Here is a 22,515-nt window from a genome sequence, read left to right as displayed (position 1 = left end):
AGGTATCGAAAGGCCAGACCCCACAGGCCCTTCTTGACCATTAAAAGGACTTTAAATCTGAACAAAATGGGGATCAACTACACACTTTTCTATATTCCCTAGCAAAGATATATGACTTGGCAGAAAGACCATGCTGCCAGTGGTGACAAGAGCAGGCTATATGTAGAATGGCAAGTGCAGAAGCAAGGAAACTGGTTAAGAGGCTATTATAGTAATCCGGGTAAAAGGGTGCAGGCAGTGAGAAGAGTCTGAATATGGATATACAGACTGACTGGATGAGGGACATAGAACAAAAAAGTAGTTAAGGATGATTCCAAGTTGCTGGTCCTAAACAAGTGGAAGAGCAGAGATGTCTTTAACTGAGATAAGGGAGAAGACTGTGGCAGAAGCAGGTGATGAGGTAGAAGATCTGGAGAGAGGTTTGGGGTATGATCAGTTTAGGATGTATATCAGACATCCAAAGGAAAATGTCAAGCAGGAAATTTATTACCTCAATCTGAAATTCAGGGGAGAAGTTCTGGCTAGAGATATATATTTGACAATTGCCCGAATACACATCAGGTCAGTTTCATAAAATTTCTGTGATGATGGGTATGTTCCGTATCTGCACTGCCCCATATGGCAGCCACAAGACACTTATGACTTGAAGTGTGGATAGGGTGATTAAGGAACAGAATTGTTCATTTTAGTTAATTTACATTTAAATAAGCACATGTGGTTAGCGGCTACAAATGGGACAAAGCATGTACATGTGACTGGATGAGCATCCTAGTGAATGTAGGTAGAGAGGATTGGGTACTGGGTTAAGCCTACCACATGGATTATTTGTGATAGGAAATTTAAAAAAAAGAAACAACTCAAATCTCCATCAACAACAGAATAGAAAAATAATTAGTGACATATTCACAGAAGATTGTCTTTCAACACTGAACACATAAATCTATGTGAATGAATCTCAGAAACAATGTTAAATGAAAAGAAGTAATTCAGAGAAGAAAATTTTCCATAAAGGTCAAAAGCAGACAACACTAAACAATGCACTGTTTAGGAATATATTAAAATTAATAAAACAATAAAGAAAAATCAAGGAATGATTATCCAAATATAGAATAACATCATCTCTCCATGGGAGGTGAGCACAGAGGGGTTCAAAGTTACTGAAATTTCCTTAACTGGATGGTGAGTACACAGGTATTCATTTTGTTGTTCTTTTTCATCCTATATACTCAGACATGTATAATATTAAATAATTAAAAGAGTATATAAATGAGGCAGTATATGGTTAAATGTCAAATGAATATTTCAAAACATCCTAAAATCATTAAGTTCTGAAAAAGGAAAGATAACTGTGTGACCTCTATAGTGTCTAAAAAGGAGGAGAGATTTAGTCATATAAAGAAAAGAGGGGAAAAAAAAAGAGGGAAGGGCATTCCAGAATGAGAATGAACAGGTCATGTGCAAGAATCAGTAAATTAGTGAGTCTGACTGGAGACGAGTGAAGCTGGGTAGAAAAGTTGGGCTAAAGCCAGCTTATGAGATGCCTAAATGCTGGGTCAGGAAGTTTGGATTTAAAACAAAAAAAGAAGTTTGGACTTCATCTTGAAATAGGGCAGAACCACTGGTGGTGTCTAAACAAGTCAATAGCATGGGAAAAGTGGTATATTAGTAGGACTAATATGATGATAAGGATCAACTAATAGAGAGACAGGAGGCTGGGAAAAAATCAGTTATAAAACTTGTAGCTGTGAGATGTCACTGAAGATTTAGTATGGCCTGAACTACGATTCTGATGGATGATAAAATCTACTCCAAGAAACTTCAGGATGAAAGATTCGAGAGTCTGATCTTGGGAATAGGCAGTGAAGGGGAAAGAGATTCAAAGATTACTCCAATTTTCAAGCTAAACTAAGGAAATGATAACACCAACATATGCAAAACTAGGAAAATCAACAGAGAAAACCAGTTTTGAAGGAATACCACTGATTCATTCATGGGATAAAAGTCAGGCAGTGTGATAGCTTCCCCTCAGGGAACAGCTCGTGAGTCACACTTCTTTTTAAGTAACATATTCTTAACAGGCAAAGAGAAAATATTTAACACATAGTTCTTTGGGAGGAACAAAAGCTATTATAGCTTTTAACTCTACAAGAATTTTACAAGTACCATTTTAAAAGAATACTATTATAATAATACTGAGTTGTTTTTCAAAATAAACTGAAAGAAGGAACAGAACACAAAAGTAGAGATGTTCAGTAAAATGTCAGAGATGAAGGAGTGAAACTACTCAAACCAATTTGACTGAATGCTCCTTGAGAACAGAATTTATCAACTGTCCCTGCATCCCCACAGCATTGAGCACAGTGAATAATCACTACAGAATATTGATATTTAAGTAAGGCTGACTGAACAGACAGAAAAGAGTAAGGACAAAAACAACCGAATTAGGAATACCCTGCCCAAGCCTCCAGAACCCAACATACCTTAAAGGAGCTAATGCTATGGAAGGAGCGTGCTTCAGCCTTATCATCCTGGCTGAAAGGTAGGCTGAGCCTGTGGTACCTGCTTTAGGAGAGCTAAAATACCAAACAAAAAATGGAAAGGATACCAATTCTCAAGGAAACATATAATGAGTTTCTGCTCCCCACATTACTACCTAATGAGACCATGCCCAACTCTAACCTTTAAGGCAGACAGTAGAACGCAACTTTTAAAGTGTGTGGCTAAAGATATTCAAGGGCATCCTGTCCTTTTAAACTGTTAAAAAGTCATTGTTTTGGTTGAAAGTGGTTTAAAAGTCTGAATCTCAACAGGTAGTCCCACCTGGCACACCACTGTTTCCTAAGCCTGTAGAACAAAGAAATGCAAATAGAGCTACCGGTAAAGTGAGATGATTGATGCTCAGGTGTTTCAAGTGGTTGCCGGTGACTAGGCTATGACTTGCAGGTTCCCCCAGGGTCAGATAATTTGGCAGAGCCCCAACTTATCCAATATGGCTACAAAGGGAAAAATAAGGCTGCTTTCTAAATGAATTAATCTTATACAAATGCCTTAAGACCACCTCTTTCTCAAAAGGTTAGAACAGGAAAGAAATGGCCAAACATTGGCAGTTGTTGTTCAGTCGCTAAGTAGTGTCCGACTCTTTGAGACCCCAAGGACTGCAGCACACCAGGCTTCCCTGTCCTTCACTATCTCCTGGAGTTCAGTCAAAGTCACGTCCATTGAGTCAATGCTGCCATCCAACCATCTCATCCTCCGTTGCCCCCTTCTCCTCCTGCCTTCAATCTTTCCCAGCATCAGGGTCTTTTCCAATGAGTCAGTTCTTTGCATCAGGTGGCCAAAGTATTGGAGCTTCAGCATCAATCCTTCCAATGAATATTCAGGGTTGATTTCCTTTAGGATTGACTGGTTTGATCTGCTTGCTGTCCAAGGGACTCTCAAGAGTCTTCTTGAATACCACAGTTCAGAGGCAGAATAAAATAACAGTTCAGAGCTCATGCTCTGGCACCATACAGACATGGGTTAAATCCCAGTTCTTCCAGTAAACAGCTACATAACCATATCTTTTAACACATTCCTATTATGCAAAGTAGGGCTGGTTACCTTCCTTAAGATTTAAATATATGGTAACTTCAGATGTTAGTATGCTCCTTCCTAAAACTACACCATGACCCCTTTGATTCGACCTGCATTTTCCTTACTAGCCTCAGCCAGTAATTTTTAGTGAAGAACTTTCTAGATGGATGATCTCAATTACTGTGCTTTGAATCTCCAATTTCCCTCTCTGAGAACCACTTTACTTTGAAGTTCATGCCCTGGGCTTCATCAGTGAAAGTGAGGAACAGGAGGAGAAAAAAAAGAAAATCGAATTATAAGTAGAACTTACAAACTTTGTAGTTGTGTAAACTTAAAATTGATGCTTTCTTTAAAAATCACAAATTCTGTACAACCTATTAGCAATAATTTTAAGAAGTGTTCTTAAAAAAAAAAACAAAAGAAGTGTTCTTACATGTAGGAGGCCCAGGGAGGTACCCTGCCTATGTTCAGCACCCCCACTTCCCTCTCTCAACTCAGGATCTTTCTGTATGTTGTAGTGGAATCTGTGGTGTAGTGGGAAACAGAAGAGGGAAAAGTTCCACTGATTCTTCATTTGCATTTGGCCTCCTTTAGAACCATTACTACTCTCCTAGTTCAGGCAGGAAAGACTAAGTCCTAACCAGTTCCAACTCCCTTAAAATCCTGCTCACAGCCACCAAATTAAATCCTAAACTAGCAGTCTTCATCAAGATCCCTTCCCACCTCAAAAACTCTTAATGGCTCCCTACCTTTTATTCACTAGAAAGAGCCCAACTCAAATCCAAAGGCCAGGCTAACATCATCCTACTTTTATAGCACAGTACTTGTTTCCTCCTGATTCCCCAAAGGAAATTCTTTAAGGCTCTGACTAATCTGCTCATTGTGCTCCCAACACAGACAAACATGCACACCCAGGAAAGATTACCCATCCCCACGCACCTTTCCTTCAAAGGCCAGCCCAGACCACCCCATCTTTGCCCCACAACCGTGATCCTCAAACACACTGCCCAGTCTTCCGACCCTCTCAAGTACACCCCTTTTTACTAGCTATACTCTCGTGGCATCTCAATCCATTCCAACCACTTTGAAGGCAGGCCACGTTCATTACACAGAGGATCATCACTGTGCCCTGCACTTGGTAGATTCAGGGTATTTTTCAAACCAGAGGAGGAGTTCAAATAGTGTATCTAAGTAGGGCAAGACAATACTGCCCATCTTTGCCAATTCCCCTTTATTCACAGTAAAGGCTATTATTCAGCGTTCGCTACAACGCTGAAAATTTCTAGTGTACACAGAACAGTCATGTGGAGAGAGCACGCCACCGGATGGCGGAAACCTGCGTCCCAATCCTGGTTTTTGCCACAAGCTCTGCATCTGTGGGGAAATCACACAATCTCTCTGGGCCTCGGTGGTCTCAGGTGTAAAGCGGGGGAGCCACTGTAAAGGCTTCCAGGGTGTCTCTCGGCTCCCACAGTCCCCCCACAGGAAAGCCAACACTCGGCTGCTCGCTAAGGCGGAGGCAGGCAAACTTTTACACTTCCCAGGGCTGGCATTTCCAAACGGGAATGGAAACTCAGTCCGCACAGGAAAGAGCGGGGCTGAGAGGAAGGTGAGAAGCGGTGTCCCCGGACTGTCCGCCTCGGGTTCCTGGCCCCTCACACGCAGACTTCCCCCGAGAGTGGCCCGGCCCGGAGCGGCTGCCGGGAGCGGGCCGAGGTGACTGTCCGCGCCCGTGCCCCGCGCCCCCCGCACTTGTGACACACGCCGGGTGACCCGGGTCACAGCCTCCGTCCGTCCCCACCGCCTGAGGGACGCCCTTCTCTCCCGGGCAAGGCTCCTCGCTGCCGCCCCGCGAGCAGCCCTTCCGGCCCCCGGGCGGCCTCAGCGCGGCCGCCCGGGCCCCAGGCCGCTGGGATCGGCGGCGTGAGGGGAGGCAGCGGCGGCGGCTTTAAGTGCTGAATCACCACTTTGCAACCCGAGCTCCAAACCACCGTGACCCGCGGGCCCCGAGGGCCCGGGCGCTCCGCTCGGCTTACCCACAGAGGCGCTCCGAGGGCGGCAGGCGGGCGCCGAGGACCAAGCGGAAGGTGCTGGGCAGCGCGGGGTGAAGCAGCCACGCTAGCCGGTACCGCATACCCCAGCGGAGCCGCCGGGATCACCGCGAACGCTTCCTTCTTGCGCCGAGCCGGCCTCGCTCACTGCGCATGCTCAGTCTGTTGCGCCGCGCCGCCTCCCGGGAGCCTCCGAGCGGCCGCCTCTCCGGGTTTTCCCTGGAGCCCGACAAGGCGTGGACGGCGGGCGGCCGAGACACCGGCTGGCGGGAGGGACGGAATGTAGCCGGGGGGCTGCGGGAGCCGGGCCACCAGGCTTCCCCGGGCGAAGAGGGACCCTGCTGGGTCACGCCGGGTTCACGCGTGAGGGCGGCTATGTGTATCTGGTCTGTGTTAGCCAGGGGCAGGGGACTCACGAATACTGTGAGGGCACAAGGGGCCATGTTTGCGGAGGCGCCCCCATTGGCTGTCGGTCCCGGCGGTGCAGGTGTTGGAACAAGGTCCGCCGGCGAGGCGACCTCCCACGAAACGAATCGGCGACTGGCGCGCGGCCCGCGGGCTCCCTCTAGAGCGCGATGGGGACGTGGACTGTGGGGTAGGGGACTGGGGAGAAGTTAAACGCGAGAGTCCCCCAGAGAGAGGCCGCGACCTGAGGGGAGTTTCCACCCTGGGAAACTAGCAACCCTTCAAAGACCTAGGTGGACATGGGACCGGCCACCGCAAAACAAGGCCTTCCTGGATTTACAAATCCAGAATAAAAACTACCATTCTGTACTATTACTACATTAAAAAAAATAATAAAGTATGGGTAGTACCACTAGTATTCAGTGTACTTCAGGCACTATTTGTAAGACTTTTTTCTCGATGACTTTATGATGTTTTGTATCCAAGAACAATGTAATTGTTGTTATGAATTTAACTTTCCTTTACGTTATTTTACAGGTTTTTTTTTTTTTTTTTTTTTTTAGAAAAGCGCAATCAGGGTTAGCAATTCCCTAACTTGGGGTTTCCCAGGTGACCCAGTGACAAAGAAGCGCCTGCCAATGCAGGAGAAATGGGTTCTATCCCTGATGGGAGAAGATCACGAATGTTGGGGCGCAACTAATCCCTAGTGCCACAACTATTGAGTCTGTGCTCTAGAGCCGTGTGGTGGCAACTCTTGAGCCCACGGTGCCCTAGACCCCTTGCTCTGCAACAAGAGAAGCCACTGCAATAAGACCGCAGACTGCAACTAGAGAGTAGCACCACCGCCCCCCGCCCCCGCCCGCACCCCCCACCTGCACCCAGAGAAAAGCTGGCTCAGCTGTGAAGACCCAGCACCCCCCCCCCCCAAAAAAAAGAGAATCCTGCCAGTGCAGGAGATGTAGGAGAGGTAGGGAAGATCTTCTCCTGGGTGGGGAAGATCCCCTGGAGGAGGTAAGGACTGCCTGCTCCAGAATTCTTGCCTGGAAAAATTCCATGGACAGAGGAGCCTAGTGGGGTATAATCCTTGGGATCACAAAGAGTTGGAAGCGTCTGAGAGACTGAAAACACACACAGAGACACTTCCCTAACTTAAGTGCTTTTAGGTTCCTGATGTGGCAGACCCGAGACTGCAGCCAAAAACAGTGTCCTGAATCCTATTATTGCTTCTAAGGGGAGTCGGAGGAAGGATCCCTTAAGTGGATAATTCATCAGTGAGGTTCTTGGGGATCTTTTTTGACCATTTAGTTTCAGCTAAAGGTAAACCCGGGAGGGATGATAACTGAGGTAGCAGAAAGGAGGAAGCCCTCCTAGTGCTGTAAGGTACAATGTCACAATGCTGCAGTCTCCTTCCAGCCCATCTGGTTTAGTTTCTGGTGGCCACCATAGTAAATTACCACAAATTTAGTGGCTTAAAACAACAGAAATTTATTCTCTCACAGTCTGGAGGCCAGAAGGCCAAAATTAAGATGTTGGCAGGGCGGCACTCCCTACAGACAGTCTTAGGGAAAAGTCTGTTCTTTGCCTCTTTCAACCTCCTTGGCTTCAGGCCTTGTTACTCCAATAGGCATCCTTACATTGCCTTCTCCTGTGTGTGTCTTTTCTTCTTTTGTCTCTTAATAGGACATTTGTCATTGTATTTAGGGCACAGCAAGGTAATCCAGGATGATCCTGTCTCATCCTTAACTACATCTGCAAAGACACTTTTTTCCAAATAATGTTAACATTTACAGGCTACTGGGTTTAGGACACAGCCATGTCTTTTGGGGGGCCATTATTCACCCCCATCGTTCTAGCCTCTACCCCTGCCTGTTCACCAACTCCAAATCACACAACCGTCACAGGTAATTGATGCTAGGTTGTTGTTTAGTTGTTCAGTTGTGTCCGACTGTTTTGCAGCCGCATGGACTGTAGCCCAGCAGGCTCCTCTGTCCATGGGGTTTCCCAGGCAAGAATGCTGGAGTGAGTTGTTGCCATTTCCTTCTCCAGGGGATTTTCCCAACCCAAGGATCGAACTCCCATCTCCTGCATTGGCAGGCAGATTCTTTACCACTGAGTCACCTGAGAAACCCCCAGCTGATGCTTACAACAACATGAACTTGTCAGTGCTCTTTCAACCGCTGTTGAAAAGGCATTGCCTTTACAAAACTTTCCTTCAGTTCCATTCTTCACATACCCTACTGGAAATAACCACTCTCTAGAGGCACTTACTTGAATCTTAATCTTCCGTATGTATAAGAAGCAATAGATTGGGAATGATTTCTTAGTCATTTTTGTATCTCACCTGGCAGCAAGCACAATGCTTACACAGTGTTTGTCAAATACATGTTTGCTGAATCTTACTAAGCCTCTAGGTATAACTACAATTTATAGGAAATAACAGGGGACAAATCTGTTAAATCACACCATAAAGATACAATTGGCAAAGTTTAGAATGTTTGTAACATTACACAACAAATGATTTATTTCTTCTTTGCAAATAAATTGCAAAATAAAGAGAGGAACGAGAAGCCTGTGAATTAAAAGGGAGTTGGAATTGGTGAGCTATGACAAGCTGTTATAAAATTTAAATGAAAATGCAAAGGGCCAGGAAGACCCAAGCCAGTCTTGAAACAGAATCTGGAACATTTACACTACCAAATTTTTTCTTTTCTTCTTTTTTCTTTTTTTTGCTGTACCACAAGGCTTGTGGAATCTTAGTTCTTTGACCAGGGATTGAACCCAGGCCCTCAGCAGTGAGAACAGAGTCCTAATGTCTGGACTGTCAGGAAATTCCCACTACCAAATATTAAAAGTTACTATTAAGCTATAGTAATTGAGATAGGGACTTCCCTGGTGGTCCAGTGGCTAAGACTCTGCACTCGTAATGCAGGGGGCCCTGGTTGGAGCCCTAGTCAGGGAAATAGATCCCACATGCTGCAACTAAAAACTCCTGTATGCTGCAATGAAAACTGAAGATCCCACAAGCTACAATTAAGACCTAGTGCAGCCAAATAAATAAATAAAAAAAATTTTTTAAAAGCTATAGTAATTGAGATAATATGTTAATGGCATGAGACTAATAGGCATGGAAAACCATTCACTAGTATCTACAAAAGCTACACATATGTGTATGTTAATGACCCAGCAATTCCACCTTTAGCTGTATACTCATCAGAAATGTGAACATATATCCACGAAGATGCATGTACTAGAATATTCATAGTAGCGTAAGTATTAATAGTCCCCAACTGGGAACAATCCAAGTGCCATCAACAGTAAAATGCATAGTAAAAATAAACTGCAGAATAGTCACACTTTGGAATACTGGATGATGTGAATGAATTTCACAAACCTGATGAAAGAAATCAGCCCCCAAAGAGTATAAACAACAACAACAACAAAAAAGAGTATAAACTATATGAGTCCATCCTTTTTCAAGCCCTGTTGAAAACCAGACAATACTAATTTGTAATATTAGAAATCAGGTTAGTGGTTGCTCTGGGGTCTGCAATGACTGAAAGAGAGAATGCTAGGAGCTTGTGGGGTGTGTTTTACATGGGTGTGTTCAGTTTTTCAAAATTAATTTAGCTTATGATTTATATACTTCAATAATTCAATAAAATCTTCAAAAACAGATCTTCAAAAATGGAAAGCAAAAATAAATAAATTTTTTAAAAAATGAAAAGCAAGAGGAGGCATATTAACCAAACGAAATGCTTGGTTCTTGTTTAAATCCTGATTTGAACAAACCCACTGTGAAAAATAAGTGTTTATGAGATAATAAGAAAATTAAGAACACTGACTAGATTTTTCATGATATTAAATAATTTACTTTGGGGGCTATGTTAGTGGCTGGTCACAGCAGCTTTTTTTTTTTTTCTTATAGAGTCCTTTGAGATACATACTGAAATAATATATGCCTAGGATTTGATTCAGAATAATTCCATCTTCAGTGAAAGATGAGGGAAAAGGGGAAATCTTGGTCAGGAACTGATAATTATTGAAACAAGATAATAGATGTCTGAAGGATATAATAATGCTATTCTCTTTGATTTTGTATATGTTTAAAATTTTCCATCATAAAGAGTTTCATAATGTATATTAGTCTTAAGTACAGTAGTATGGTAATAAAATACCTAAATGCAATATGAATTTTTTAAAATGTTTATAGATCAGTGATTTATTAATTAAAAATTTGTTAAAAGTTTTCCTAAATGACTCCTTCTTGCTAGTCCTTAATGGTAAGTTTGAGTTATTTTATGTGCAGTACTCGAAATATTAATGTAAAAATCTATAAGTCATATTTTCTATAGTTAAGAGTACTCTTCATTTATCCATTCAACAAATATAGGCCCAGGCTTTGCTTTAGATGTTGAGGATAAAGAGCAGCCAGGTTTCTATTCTTTTGGGGTTGATACTATAGTAAGAGAGATAAACATGTAAATTAATACATTATATAACTATATACTGTGATTAAAATAATATTAGAGTAACTATGATGGATCTTCATACTGTCAGTTCAGTTCAGTTCAGTCGCTCAGTTGTGTCCGACTCTTTGCGACCCCATGAATCACAGTATGCCAGGCCTCCCTGTCCATCACCAACTCCTGGAGTTTACCCAAACTCATGTCCATTGAGTCGGTGATGCCCTCCAGCCATCTCATCCTCTGTTGTCCCCTTCTTCTCCTGCCCCCAGTCCCTCCCAGCATCAGGGTCTTTTCCAATGAGTCAACTCTTCTCATGAGGTGGCCAAAGTATTGCAGTTTCATCTTCAGCGTCAGTCCTTCCAATGAACACCCAGGACTGATCTCCTTTAGGATGGACTGGTTGGATCTCCCTGAAGTCCAAGGGACTCTCAAGAGTCTTCTCCAACACCACAGTTCATGCTGTCAGTGCCATCCAAATCACAGTTTTGGGACTTTCCCTCCATCATCACTACTGCCTCTCTGGGTGGAGGAAGATAACAAAGATCTCACCATTTATATTAAGAGGGTTTATGCATGCCCTGGGCTGTTGAGTGTGCACATGGGACAGTTTAGGTGGATGCTCAACGAAAGCTCAGAGCATGGGGTTCAGTGTTTGGACTACATAGGCAGCTGCCAATGGAGAGCCAGCTTCTGTGGCCCTTTTCTTGGGCTAACTCTTCACCAGATTTTCTCCTGGGATTTGTACGTGTGCATGTGAGTGTGTTTTAACAGTCCCTGACCTCCATTAGCTTCTTCCTTCTACATCACTTTCTGTCCGTCCAAGGTACCACTTAGGAGTTGAAAGTTGTGGAGGGGCAGTTACCTGTTTCTCCCTCTGTTACTACCTTACTTCGGGTTCTTCTCAGGGCCTCCCCTTAAGAGCCTAGCTTGAAAATTACACATACTGAATATTGTTTTTTCTCTTTGCATTTCCTAATTCTCTGGGACATGCTCTATCTCCAGGGGAAAAGTCCTGGGGTACAGCTGATAAAGGGAAACATGAAGTGTAAAATTTCAACATTTCCTTTTGCTATGTGGAGAAAGAAAGAAATGGGGTTTCATTAGAGAGCTTAAGGGTCTCCTTTAGACAGAATAGTTTGGGGAAAGATTCTCTGAGGAAGTGATATTCAAGTTAAGACTTGAAAGGTAAGAGGGAGCCAATTATAGAAACAGATGAGGGAAAAGACTCTAGACAGTGTAAACATCAATCACAAAGGTTCAAGACAAGAGGGAGTCTGGAATGTTCTGGAATTTGACAGTCAGAGTACTGGAAACTTCTTTCCCTTTCTCTTCCAACTAATCTTTGCTATTGAGATGCTACTATTAGAATGCACTATAAATAATAACCAAAATTTGGGTTTGGAGATACTCAATACTTAAGCATTTCAGGGCTTTTTTGTTGTTGTTCTCTTTGGCATTCATACCCCATAGATATACAATAATTAAACCTAACATGGGGACTTTTCTGGTGGTCCAGTGGTTAAGACTCCATACTTCCACTGTAGGGGCTGCAAGTAAGATCTAGTCTGTTACCCAAAAAAAAAAAAAACCTAACATGATTCTGGCAATCACTGAAAATGATAGCCAAAAAAAAAAAGAAAACAATTAAAAAAAGAATAAAAAGAGAAAATGATAGCTAAAGTCAATTACTCCCAAAATTATTCACTAAAGAATAGCATAGATGTTGCTCAAGAGCCTTAAAAGGTCATACAAATAAAAATATTTATGAAGACAATTTTAGAGCTTGGAAGAATAAGTTATGTTAAATAAAAATTCAGGATGTGAAAAAAAAAAATTCACGATGTGAAACTACATATTTAACTATGATTTTGATTATTAAAAATATAAGTATAGATATTGGAAAAAATATATCAAAATATTAGTAGGACTTCCCTGGTGGCTCAGTGGTAAAGAATCTGCCTGCCAATGGAGGAGACAGAGGTTTGATCCCTGGTCCAGAAAGATCCCACATGCCTCGGGGCAACTAAGGCCACGCTCCACAGCTACTGACGGCCACGCGCTCTAGAGCCTGTGCTCCGCAACAAGAGAAGCCACCGCAATGAGAAGCCCGAGCCCCACAGCTAGGGAGGAGCACCGGCTCACCACAGCTAGAGAAAAACCCTTGCAGCAACGAAGACCCAGCACAGCACAGCCAAAAGTAAATAAATAAGTATTAAAAAAGAAAGAAGGAAAATCATCATTAAAAAATACTAATAAAAAAAATACTAATAGTTATCACTAGGTAATGAGAATCTATTACACGCATATAGGAATTTAAGAAAGAACAGGAAAAAAAAAAAACATAGTAGAAATGTTCAATGAATATGTCAAAATTATTTTCCAGAACTGAAGGAAATGAGTTGCCAAACTGAAAGGATCCACCAAATGCTCAGTTCGGTGGGTGAAAATAGATGCATACCAAGTCAGGTTATTACAGAATTTCAGCACGTTGGAGGGAGAGAACTGATTATTAAGGTTCCAGAGAGAGAGAGAGAAAAGAAGCCACCAACAAATGTTCGGGAGTCAGAATGACTTTTAGACTTCTCAGCAGTAGCAGAACCTAGAAAACACTGTCTTCAAAGTTCTGGAGCAAAAATGCCCTTGTCCTAATGGTGGCCCCAAAGCAGCAGAATTCCCAGTCTTAAGAGGCAAGTTGCACAACAGACATATCAGAAGTAACTCATAAATCAAAACGTGGAGGGCTCTCCCCACGTGTTTTTCTCTGTGTGAACCCCTGGGCCTTTGCACATCGCATAGTGTGAGTTGTGTGAGGAACTTGCAAGAGTAATCAAGGTTGAAGTTTCCAGGTGGAAGCAGAACTCACATTTAATGTCATTTAAATAAAACAATGTGATATTTCTTATACCACTTAAAATCATGGTTGTAAAATCATATCCACTATCATAGTTATTAGAGTAAAACTTAAGGACATAAAAACTATAGTAATAATCATAGGTATAAACTAATTACTATGGAAAATCAGATGTTTGTGAGTGAGTGGTTTATATAAAACTCTCTAAGTTCTCCAGATTACTAATAACTTCCAACAGGTTTCACATAGAAAGTCCAAGATAGTAGCAAACACGTGCCATCCTTAAATTATTCTTCAAAAAGGCCTAGCTCCCTGCTTGGAAGAAAATACAGTGAGAACAAAACACAGATTTATATTTCAATAAAATATAATTCTGCACTAGGACAATAGGATGCCTATTTAATACACTTTTCTTTATTTTAACGATGAAAGTTAAAGCTCTGTGAAATGACCAAAGATACTTTTTTTAAAAGGTTTTGAAAGCTATTCTTTGAGAGCAGTTTTAGGTTCACAAGAAAATTGAGAGAAAGAATCCGAGATATCCCAAATACACCCCACCCGTACAGGTACATGGTCTGCCCTATTATCAACATCCCCCACAAGAGAAGTACATTTATTACAATTGATAAACCCACGTTGAAACATCACTACTACCCAAAGTCCATAGTTTACATTAGAATTCACTTTTGGTGTTGGACATCCTATGGATTTGGACAAATATAATGACATGTATCCATCATTATAGAATAATACAAAGTAGTTTCACGGCCCTAAAAATCCTCTGTGCTCTGCCTATTCATCCCTACCTCCCCCAAACCCTGGCCAACACTGATCTTTTTACTGGATCCATAGTTTTGCCTTTCCAGAATGTCATATAGTTGGAATTATTCAGTGTGAAGCTTTTTCTAATTGGTTTCTTTCTTTTAGAAACACATATTTAAATTTCCTCCATGTCTTCTCATGGCTTGGTAGCTCATGTCTTTTTACCACTGAACAGTATTAATTTCTTTGGCTATAGCAGTTACTAAAAGGACATCTTGTCAGCTTTTAAGTTCTGACAGTTTTGAATAAAGCTGCTATAAACATCCACTTGCAGGTCTCTGGGCAGATGTAAGTTTTCAATGTTTTTTGGGTATATACAATCATCCATCAGTTCTCACAGGCGTTGGTCCCAGGACTCTCATGGATATAAAAATCTGTAGATGTTCACATTCCTTATACAAAATGGTATGATATAGGTGGTCCTCCAAATCAACGGGTTTCACATCTTTGGATTCAACAAACCATGGATCAAAAATCAATCTACAAGGAATTCCCTGGTGGTCCAGTGGTTAGGACTCCACACTTTCACTGCCAGGGGGCTGGGTTCAATCCTAGTTGGGGAACTAGAATCCCACAAGCTGTGTAGTGCAGCCAAAAAGACAAAAAACAAAACAAAAATCAATCTATATCTGTGATGCACAACAAATTCTTTTTTTGTGAAGGATGTAAGTCTATGTCTAGAGTCATATTTTTGCCAGAAGCACATTTTGTGTTTAAAAATTAATCACTGCAGAGAAGATGCAGAAGTACTTCTCTTGCAAATACCAAAAATCATGCTGAAGAATTTTTTTACTGAGATATAATTTATATACCATACCATTTGCCATATAAAGGTGTATAATTTAGTGGTTTCAAGTATATTAACAAGGTTGTGCAAACATCACCACTATCTAACTCCAGAATATTTTAATCGCCCCCAAAAGAAACCCAATCAGCAGTCATCACTCCACTATGTCCTCCCTCAGACCCTGGTAACCACTAATATACCTTCTGTCTTTATGGACTTTCTTATTCTGAACATTTTGTATAAATGGAATCATACAAAATGTGGTCTTTTGTGTCCAGCTTCTTTCACTTAGCATAATCTTTTCAAGGTTTATCTGTATTGAAACATCTATCAGTACTTTATTTCTCTTTATTGTAGAATAGTAAATATTCCATTGTTTAGATGTACCACATTTTAAAAAAATCCATTCATCAATGGATGGACATGTGGGTTGTTTCCACTTTTTTTTTTTTTTACTATTTTGAATAACACTGCAATTGAACATTTGTGTACAGTTTTATGTGGACATTTGTTTTCAAATCTACTGAGTGTATACCTAGAAGTGGAATTCCTGATTTATGCAGTAACTCTATGTGTAAACTTTTGAGGAACTGCGAGACTGTTTTGCAAAGTGGCCACACCATTTTGCATTTCTGCCAGCAGTGTATGAGGATTCCAATTTCTCCACATTCTTACACTTGTTATTATTCATTTCTAAAGAAATATAGCCATCCTAGTATATGTGAGGTAATAGCTCCACACTGAGATTTTAAATGTATTTGTGGAACAATTACTGATTGTGGACAAAATACTGATTATAGAACAGATATTGATTATTTTAATCAGTGAAAGAGCTTTTCAAAGCCCAACATTGTTATTTCTGAAGTGATTAGTGAGAATGTAATTAATGAATAATCACTATCTCCTACTCTAGCCATGTTTTATGACTTCTCACAAAAATCTAACTCAAGTTATACAACCCAGACAATTACACAAATATTAGATGATTATGTTTGTGATGAATATAAATGGGTTATACAATAAAACCACTGACAGCTAGAGAGTCCCATATGGCAGCTCACAGAAAGAGAAATCTACTTTTGATAGAAAACAGACTATAGCTACCTTTAATCTTATCTGGGATCTTTGTATTGGCTAACCAAAGCTCTTTAAAAAATACATTAGAATATAAATTCGGAATCCTCATCAGCACTAAGACATTTAACAGAACAATATCAGAATAAATAAGGGACTTTTATGATATCCTTCCTGTGGTGGGTTGAATAACTGTACCCCCAAAGATTCACATCCTAATTCTTTTGAATGTTACCGTATGAAATGAAAAAGGACTTTGCAGATGTGATTAAATTCAGGAACTTGAGATGAGGGGATCTTGGACTATTACCCAGGTAGTCCCTAAACGTAATCACATGTATCATTATAAGAGAGAGACAGAAGGAGAGTTCACATAGAGGAGAAAGCATGGAAGTACACTGGAGTGATGTACCACAAGCAACAGAAAGCTAGCAGCCGCCAGAAGGCTCGAAGGCACAAGAAACAGATTCTCCCCGGAGAGCCTCCAGCAAGAGTCTGGCCCTACTGACAGCTTGATTTTGACCCAGTGAAACTCTGTTCAGACTTCTGGCCTCTAGAATTGTGAAAGAACAAGTTTCTGTTCTAAAACCAACAAGTTTCCTGTGAGTTGTTACAGCAGCTGTAGGAAGCTAATACACCCCCTCAAAAAAACAAAAAAACTTGACATAAAAGTACTGAGAATCTGGAATTCTATGTATAATTTACCTAGAAATCATGAGTCAGAGTAGAATAAAAACACTTTCAGACAAGCAAGTTCTCAAGAAATTTATCTCCTCTGTACTGTTTCTCAGGAAGTTACAGGAGTAAATAAGAGAGTAAACCAAGAAAGTGTACACAGATCAGATCCAGAAACATGATCTCCAATCTGCCGCTCAGCATGGCCAAAACAACAGCAACAGCAAAAATAACCAAGGGAAACCCTAGGATGGCAGCCGGTACAGGCATAGACAGTAAGCAGCTCAATTTGAAACTGATAGATTTCTAATGTGACTGAACTGGTGGAAAGTTTTCCTGAGAGGATATAGGAAGAATTAAGAAGGCAAGGAAAGCTAATCAAACAAAATTGGGCAACGATTAACTTTAGGATAGGCAAAAAGCAAAGGAAACATAATCTCACTAGATTGGAATGTTCAGCTATGAATAGGCATATAACCTAAATACAGGTCTTTGATTTAAGAAAAATTGTAATATTGAGTGGCAAAGGGAAAGCAGAGGGGATGGTAAGATTCTACCTTTTGTTAAGAGGAAGTCAATAAATAAAGTTGAAAATTGATTAATCAAAAGGTCATAGTATATACAAATTCTTTACAGAAATGAAATATGTGTAAATGCTAGAAAAGTAGTTAAGTTGAAAGTAGTTATTTCTGACATGGAGGTCTGGAGCAACTGGGGTGAGATAAGGCAGGAAAATAGCTTTTTTGTTGTTGCTGTTATAAGCCCTTTAGAACGTATTTAACTTTTAAAATAATGTCCATGTTTTACTTTCAGAGAAATAAAATTCAATTAAAAATAATTTTTACAGGAAATATACAGGCTCTTGAAAGAGAAAATGCCAGGACATGCACAAGGCCAATGATATTGCATTGGTAGAATTTACGTTAACTATTCTTAGAGTATTAAAAATAACTTCTAAACATGAGCAAATTTTCAAGAGAGAGGCGTTGATTAGTTTGAGTAGGTTGAGCTCTACAGAGACAGTGTAAAATAACCTGCCTAGTGTAACAAAACTCTCACAAATGTCCATAAGACCCCAGCCATCTCCATTAGGTTTGGTCTTGAGGGCAGGAACTACAATTCAACCTATTTATACAATGCCTGGCTCATAACAAGCAACTCAATAAGCGTATGGTGAAAATGGGGTGCAAGAACACTAACCCCACTGACCACATGAAAAACCAAGGTAAATTAGTGAGGAAGATAGCGGTTAACAATCTGGGATTTGGGCTCAGAAAGAATTCTGAAGTCCTTCTCTGTTACTTATTAGATGTAGACTATAGAAAATATGCTAACTTGGCTTCTTTTTCATAAAATAGTGAGAAATACTAGTTTCTGCTTCAAAAAGTTGTCCTGAAGATTAAATAAGATGGTGCACACAAAGTATTTCATAGTCTGACGCATGAGAACCCTAGATAAATGTCAGCTATAACTATTACCAAATGGAGACTCTTGAATTTCCTGCGTCAACTCAAACGATTGCTAGTGTAAACACTGTTTTTGTTTTTGGCCATGCAGGCCAGCTTGTGGAAACTTAGTTCCGGGACCAGGTATCTAACCAGGCCCCAGCAGTAAAAATGCACAGTCCCAACCATTGGACCACCAAGGAATTCCCTAAGTATTGTTTAGATGTTTACCAATGAGAAAGAAAAGGAGAAGAAATTTTTTTTGTTTTTGGCTTATCATGTGCCAGGTACTTTATATATGTTTTTTGTTTTTGTTTTTGTTTTAGTAAGTACTAGTAACTTTATTATGGCATAAAGTTCTATTTGTATACATTAACTCAATTTTACAGTAAAAACACTTTATGTACAACTGTAAAGAAACTGCTGCACAGATAGTTCCAACATAAAAACTGGTTGTTTTCTACAAGTTCATTGAGTTGTCTGATACATAAATTGGAAAATACTTTCTCTGTAGAAAATGGTAAAAATGGTATTATTTCCCAGGCTAGCCCAATAAGCCCATTTAAACCGTACAGTAGTTGAATTATACATTTATAAATATGGTTTGAATTCTGGGACCCAGGAGAAACTTTAGCTTCATTTATTCAGTCAGTCATGTTGTCCTAAACCATGTAAAGTTAAATTCCCATTCATCTTTTCCTTTACTCTCTTGAGTATTTCCTCCTAAAGGACAAGTACACTGTCCTACTTGATAGACCAACCCATTCCTATCCAAACTTAAATGTTTGGGTTGTTATTTAAGTATGCTCAGTATCTCAGCAAAAGCAGAATTTAATAAAACGTGATCCACAAGGCAGGAGTTGTTGGTCATCAACTACCTAACTCCCTCTGGTTTGAATGGGAAACCATGAGGAGGTCAAGCGATAACACTGACAAGTGGATCAAAGAAGAAAAGCCAAGAGAATGTAAGAACAGAGACATCCAGTCAGGATTCAAAGACAGAACTGAAATCTTAATAGAAAAAGAATGCTGTCTCAAGAACCAAGGAGTTGGTTATCTGACAGCCCATTACTGAAAAGGTGACTGAATAAGAAGCAGTTGGCTACAAAGACCCAGTCAGAGAAACCAGCGTCTAGCAAGATTTCAGTTGTTCAAAATAATTAAATGAAAGTAAGATAGGCCATGTGTTTGAATTCCTCAAATCATAGTTTATTTCCTGAAATTCCCAGTACATAGTTTCTAGGAATTAAGGCAAGAAGACAAAGCTACTTTTAAGCTCCTGTACCTTATGCGAAGTTTCCCAGAGAAATAACACTTGAGACCTCGGAGCAATACTGGCCAGGGGCTATATTAGGTTCTTCAGTTCCCTCAAAGCAACAACTTAAAAATAACCATAGTTTGTTCTTAAAAAGAATTCTAGGTAACTGCAACCTTTCAGTGGAGTAGCAGTCTAATAGGAAGAGATTCTATACTGTGGCTATAGCAGCTAGGCTTTGAGAAACTAAACTGGATCACTGTACCTAAAATCCCCAGCTTGCCCATTAGAAGTTAAACTCTAGAAACAGTAATGAACCATTAAGTTTTCACCATTAAAAAAAAAAGCTTTATAAAAAAAAAGCTTTATCATGCACCTTCATTCATTCTTCTCTTTGCTTTCAATATACATGTTTCCTTCTTGCATGTAGAAATTATCTTCAGTGGTTTTTTGACTCTTCAGCAATGCAAATCTCTGCCCCCTACTCCCCTAGTTTCTTCTTGGTAAATAATGTTAATTTTCCAATAGGAGATGGAGTACATTATCATCAAGCACCATTTATCTAGCCTCCTTACGCACGAAGAAAGTTATGGGGCCATGTTATACACCTGGAATTCCTTAAAGACATTTACTTTCTAGTAAAATACTTGTATTTACACATATACATTATTTTTAAAATCTGTGAAGAATTCACTGAAGCATGAAATCACCTTTTATTGAGAAGCTAAAAATGTATCAAAATGCATATAACAATAGCTAATCTAAATACTCTCTCCTATCAAATGTATCACCATCCTCCAAATCTAGAGCATATGCAGGCATAAACTATATTAATCACGGTTAAGTGTGAAACCTTGCTTCGAAACATTGCTATTAATTCTCAGAAGATATACACTAGAACCACAGGAGTAACTGGAAGGCAGGTGGCTGAGGAATACAGTTAGAAAACAAAGCTTTGAGTGCTCAAAGTGCTTCTCTAGAAACTACTGTATTCCCCATGGTATTTAGGAAGGGCACTACTAAGAATGAGTGTGAGTGATAGTTGCTCAGTCGTGCCTGACTCTTTGCAACCCCATGGACTGTAGCCTGCCAGGCTCCTCTGTTCATGGAATTCTCCAGGCAAGATTACTGGAGTGGGTTGCCATTTCCTTCTCCTATATATGTTATTATTTAAATTCTTACAATAATAGTAATCATTATTACCTCCATTTTGCAGATAAGGAAACCAAAGTTGGGAGAAGTTAGGCAATTTCCTTCAAGTACCCATTGGACAGAGGAGACTGGTGGGCTACAGTCCATAGGGTCACATGGAGTCGGACATGACTGAAGCAGCTTAGCATGCATGCACACACTCATTTATTTAGTGACTACTTTGTGTAAGGCTCCGTTCAAGATACTGGGAAAACAATATTGAACAAAACAATCACAGAACTTACATTCTAGAAAAGTAGATAGACAATATATTGTAATGTAATTATAGATTGTAATAAGAGTTATGAAGAAAATAAAGAGGGTCTTGAGATAGAAAATTATAGGAGAAATGTTTATATATTTAGATAGGATAGTCAAGAAAGGCCTTTTTAAAGAGAAAGTTGAGCTGAGATTTGAAAGATAAGAATGGGTAAGGCATCCAAGGAGCCAAACTAGACGGCTGTAGGGAGGTGGTACAGGTCTGGCTGTATAGAAATACAAATACAAAGGTATAGTTGCAGGAAAGAACTTAGAAACTCTGGAACGTGGTAATGGCTGGAGCTGTTTGTGCAGGCCAAGGTTAGATCAGTAGAGTGTTGGGGCCCATGGTAGGCTGCCCCAAAATGTACCTCGGTGCCATATTTTTCATCAATCAATTAATTAATTTTGGGGGTTTCACTGAGTCTTTGTTGGGCTTCCCAGGTGGCGCTAGTGGTAACGAACCTGCCTGTCAATACAGGCGGCATGAGACTTGGGTTCCATCTCTGGGTTGGGAAGATCCCCTGGAGGAGGGCAGGGCAACCCACTCCAGTATTCTTGCCTGGAGAATCCCATGGACAGGCTATAGTCCATAGGATTGCAAAGAGTCAGACATGACTGGAGCAACTTAGCAAGCACATGCGCACACACGGGTGTGTACAGGGTGCAGGCTTTCTCTAGTTTCCTGGAGCGAGGGCTCCTCTCTAGTGTGTGGGCTTCTCATTGAGATGGTTTCTCATGTTGTGGAGCATAGGCTCTAGGCACATGGGCTTCAGTAGTTGTGGTCTACAGACTTATTTGCTCTGAGGCATGTGGAATCTTCCTGGACCAGGGATTGAACTTGTGTCCCCTGCATTGGCAGGCAGATTCTTAACCACTGTACCACAAAGTTCAGTTCAGTCCAGTCGCTCAGTCGTGTCCGGCTCTTTGTGACCCCATGGACTGCAGCACACCAGGCTTCCCTGTTCTTCACCATCTCCCAGAGCTTACTCAAACTCATATCCATTGAGTGACTGATGCCATCCAATCATCTCATCCTCTGTTGTTCCCTTCTTCTCCTGCCTTCAATCTTTCCCAGCATCAGGGGCTTTTCCAATGAGTCATTTCTTTGCATCAGGTGGCCAAAGTATTGGAGTTTAGCTTCAGCATCAGTCCTTCCAGTGAATATTCAGGACTGATTTCCTTTACGATTGACTGGTTTGGTCTCCTTGCTGTCCACGGGACTCTTGAGAGTCTTCTTCAACACCACAGTTTAAAAGCATCAATTCTTTGGTGCTCAGCTTTCTTTATAGTCCAACTCTCACATCCATATATGACTACTAGAAAAATAATAGCTTTGCCTAAATGGACCTTGTTTGGCAAAGTAATGTCTCTGCTTTTTAATATGCTGTCTAGGTTGGTCATAGCTTTTCTTCCAAGGAGCAAGCGTCTTTTGATTTCATGGCTGCAGTCACCATCTGCAGCAATTTTGGAGGCCCCCCCTCCCCAAATAAAGTCTGTCACTGTTTCCACTGTTTCCCCATCTATTTGCCATGAAGTGATGGGACCGATGCCATGATTTTAGTTTTTTGAATGCTGAGTTTTAAGCCAACTTTTTCACTCTCCTCTTTCACTTTCATTAAGAGGCTCTTTAGTTCTTCTTTGCTTTCTGCCATAAGGGTG

At 40.7% G+C, this 22,515-nt stretch overlaps 1 protein-coding gene across 5 annotated transcripts in view; it reads right to left on the bottom strand.

The window, feature by feature from the left end:
* Window positions 1-5,812, bottom strand: part of IDE (insulin degrading enzyme) — a 93,214-nt gene extending 87,402 nt beyond the window's left edge. Inside the window, exon 1 of one of the 5 annotated variants that reach the window (XM_043475994.1) lies at window positions 5,610-5,812. In XM_043475994.1, coding sequence (XP_043331929.1) covers window positions 5,610-5,707 — 98 coding nt within the window. In that variant the 5' untranslated portion in view covers window positions 5,708-5,812. The remainder of the gene's footprint in view (window positions 1-5,609) is intronic. The other 4 variants (XM_043475996.1, XM_043475993.1, XM_043475995.1 and 1 more) reach the window with 4 other exon arrangements.
* Window positions 5,813-22,515: the final 16,703 nt, after the last annotated feature.

Source organism: Cervus canadensis, chromosome 8 (assembly GCF_019320065.1).
Source record: "Cervus canadensis isolate Bull #8, Minnesota chromosome 8, ASM1932006v1, whole genome shotgun sequence".
NCBI classification, from domain to species: Eukaryota; Metazoa; Chordata; class Mammalia; order Artiodactyla; family Cervidae; genus Cervus; species Cervus canadensis.
This window is presented reverse-complemented; position numbering and strand designations above follow the sequence as displayed.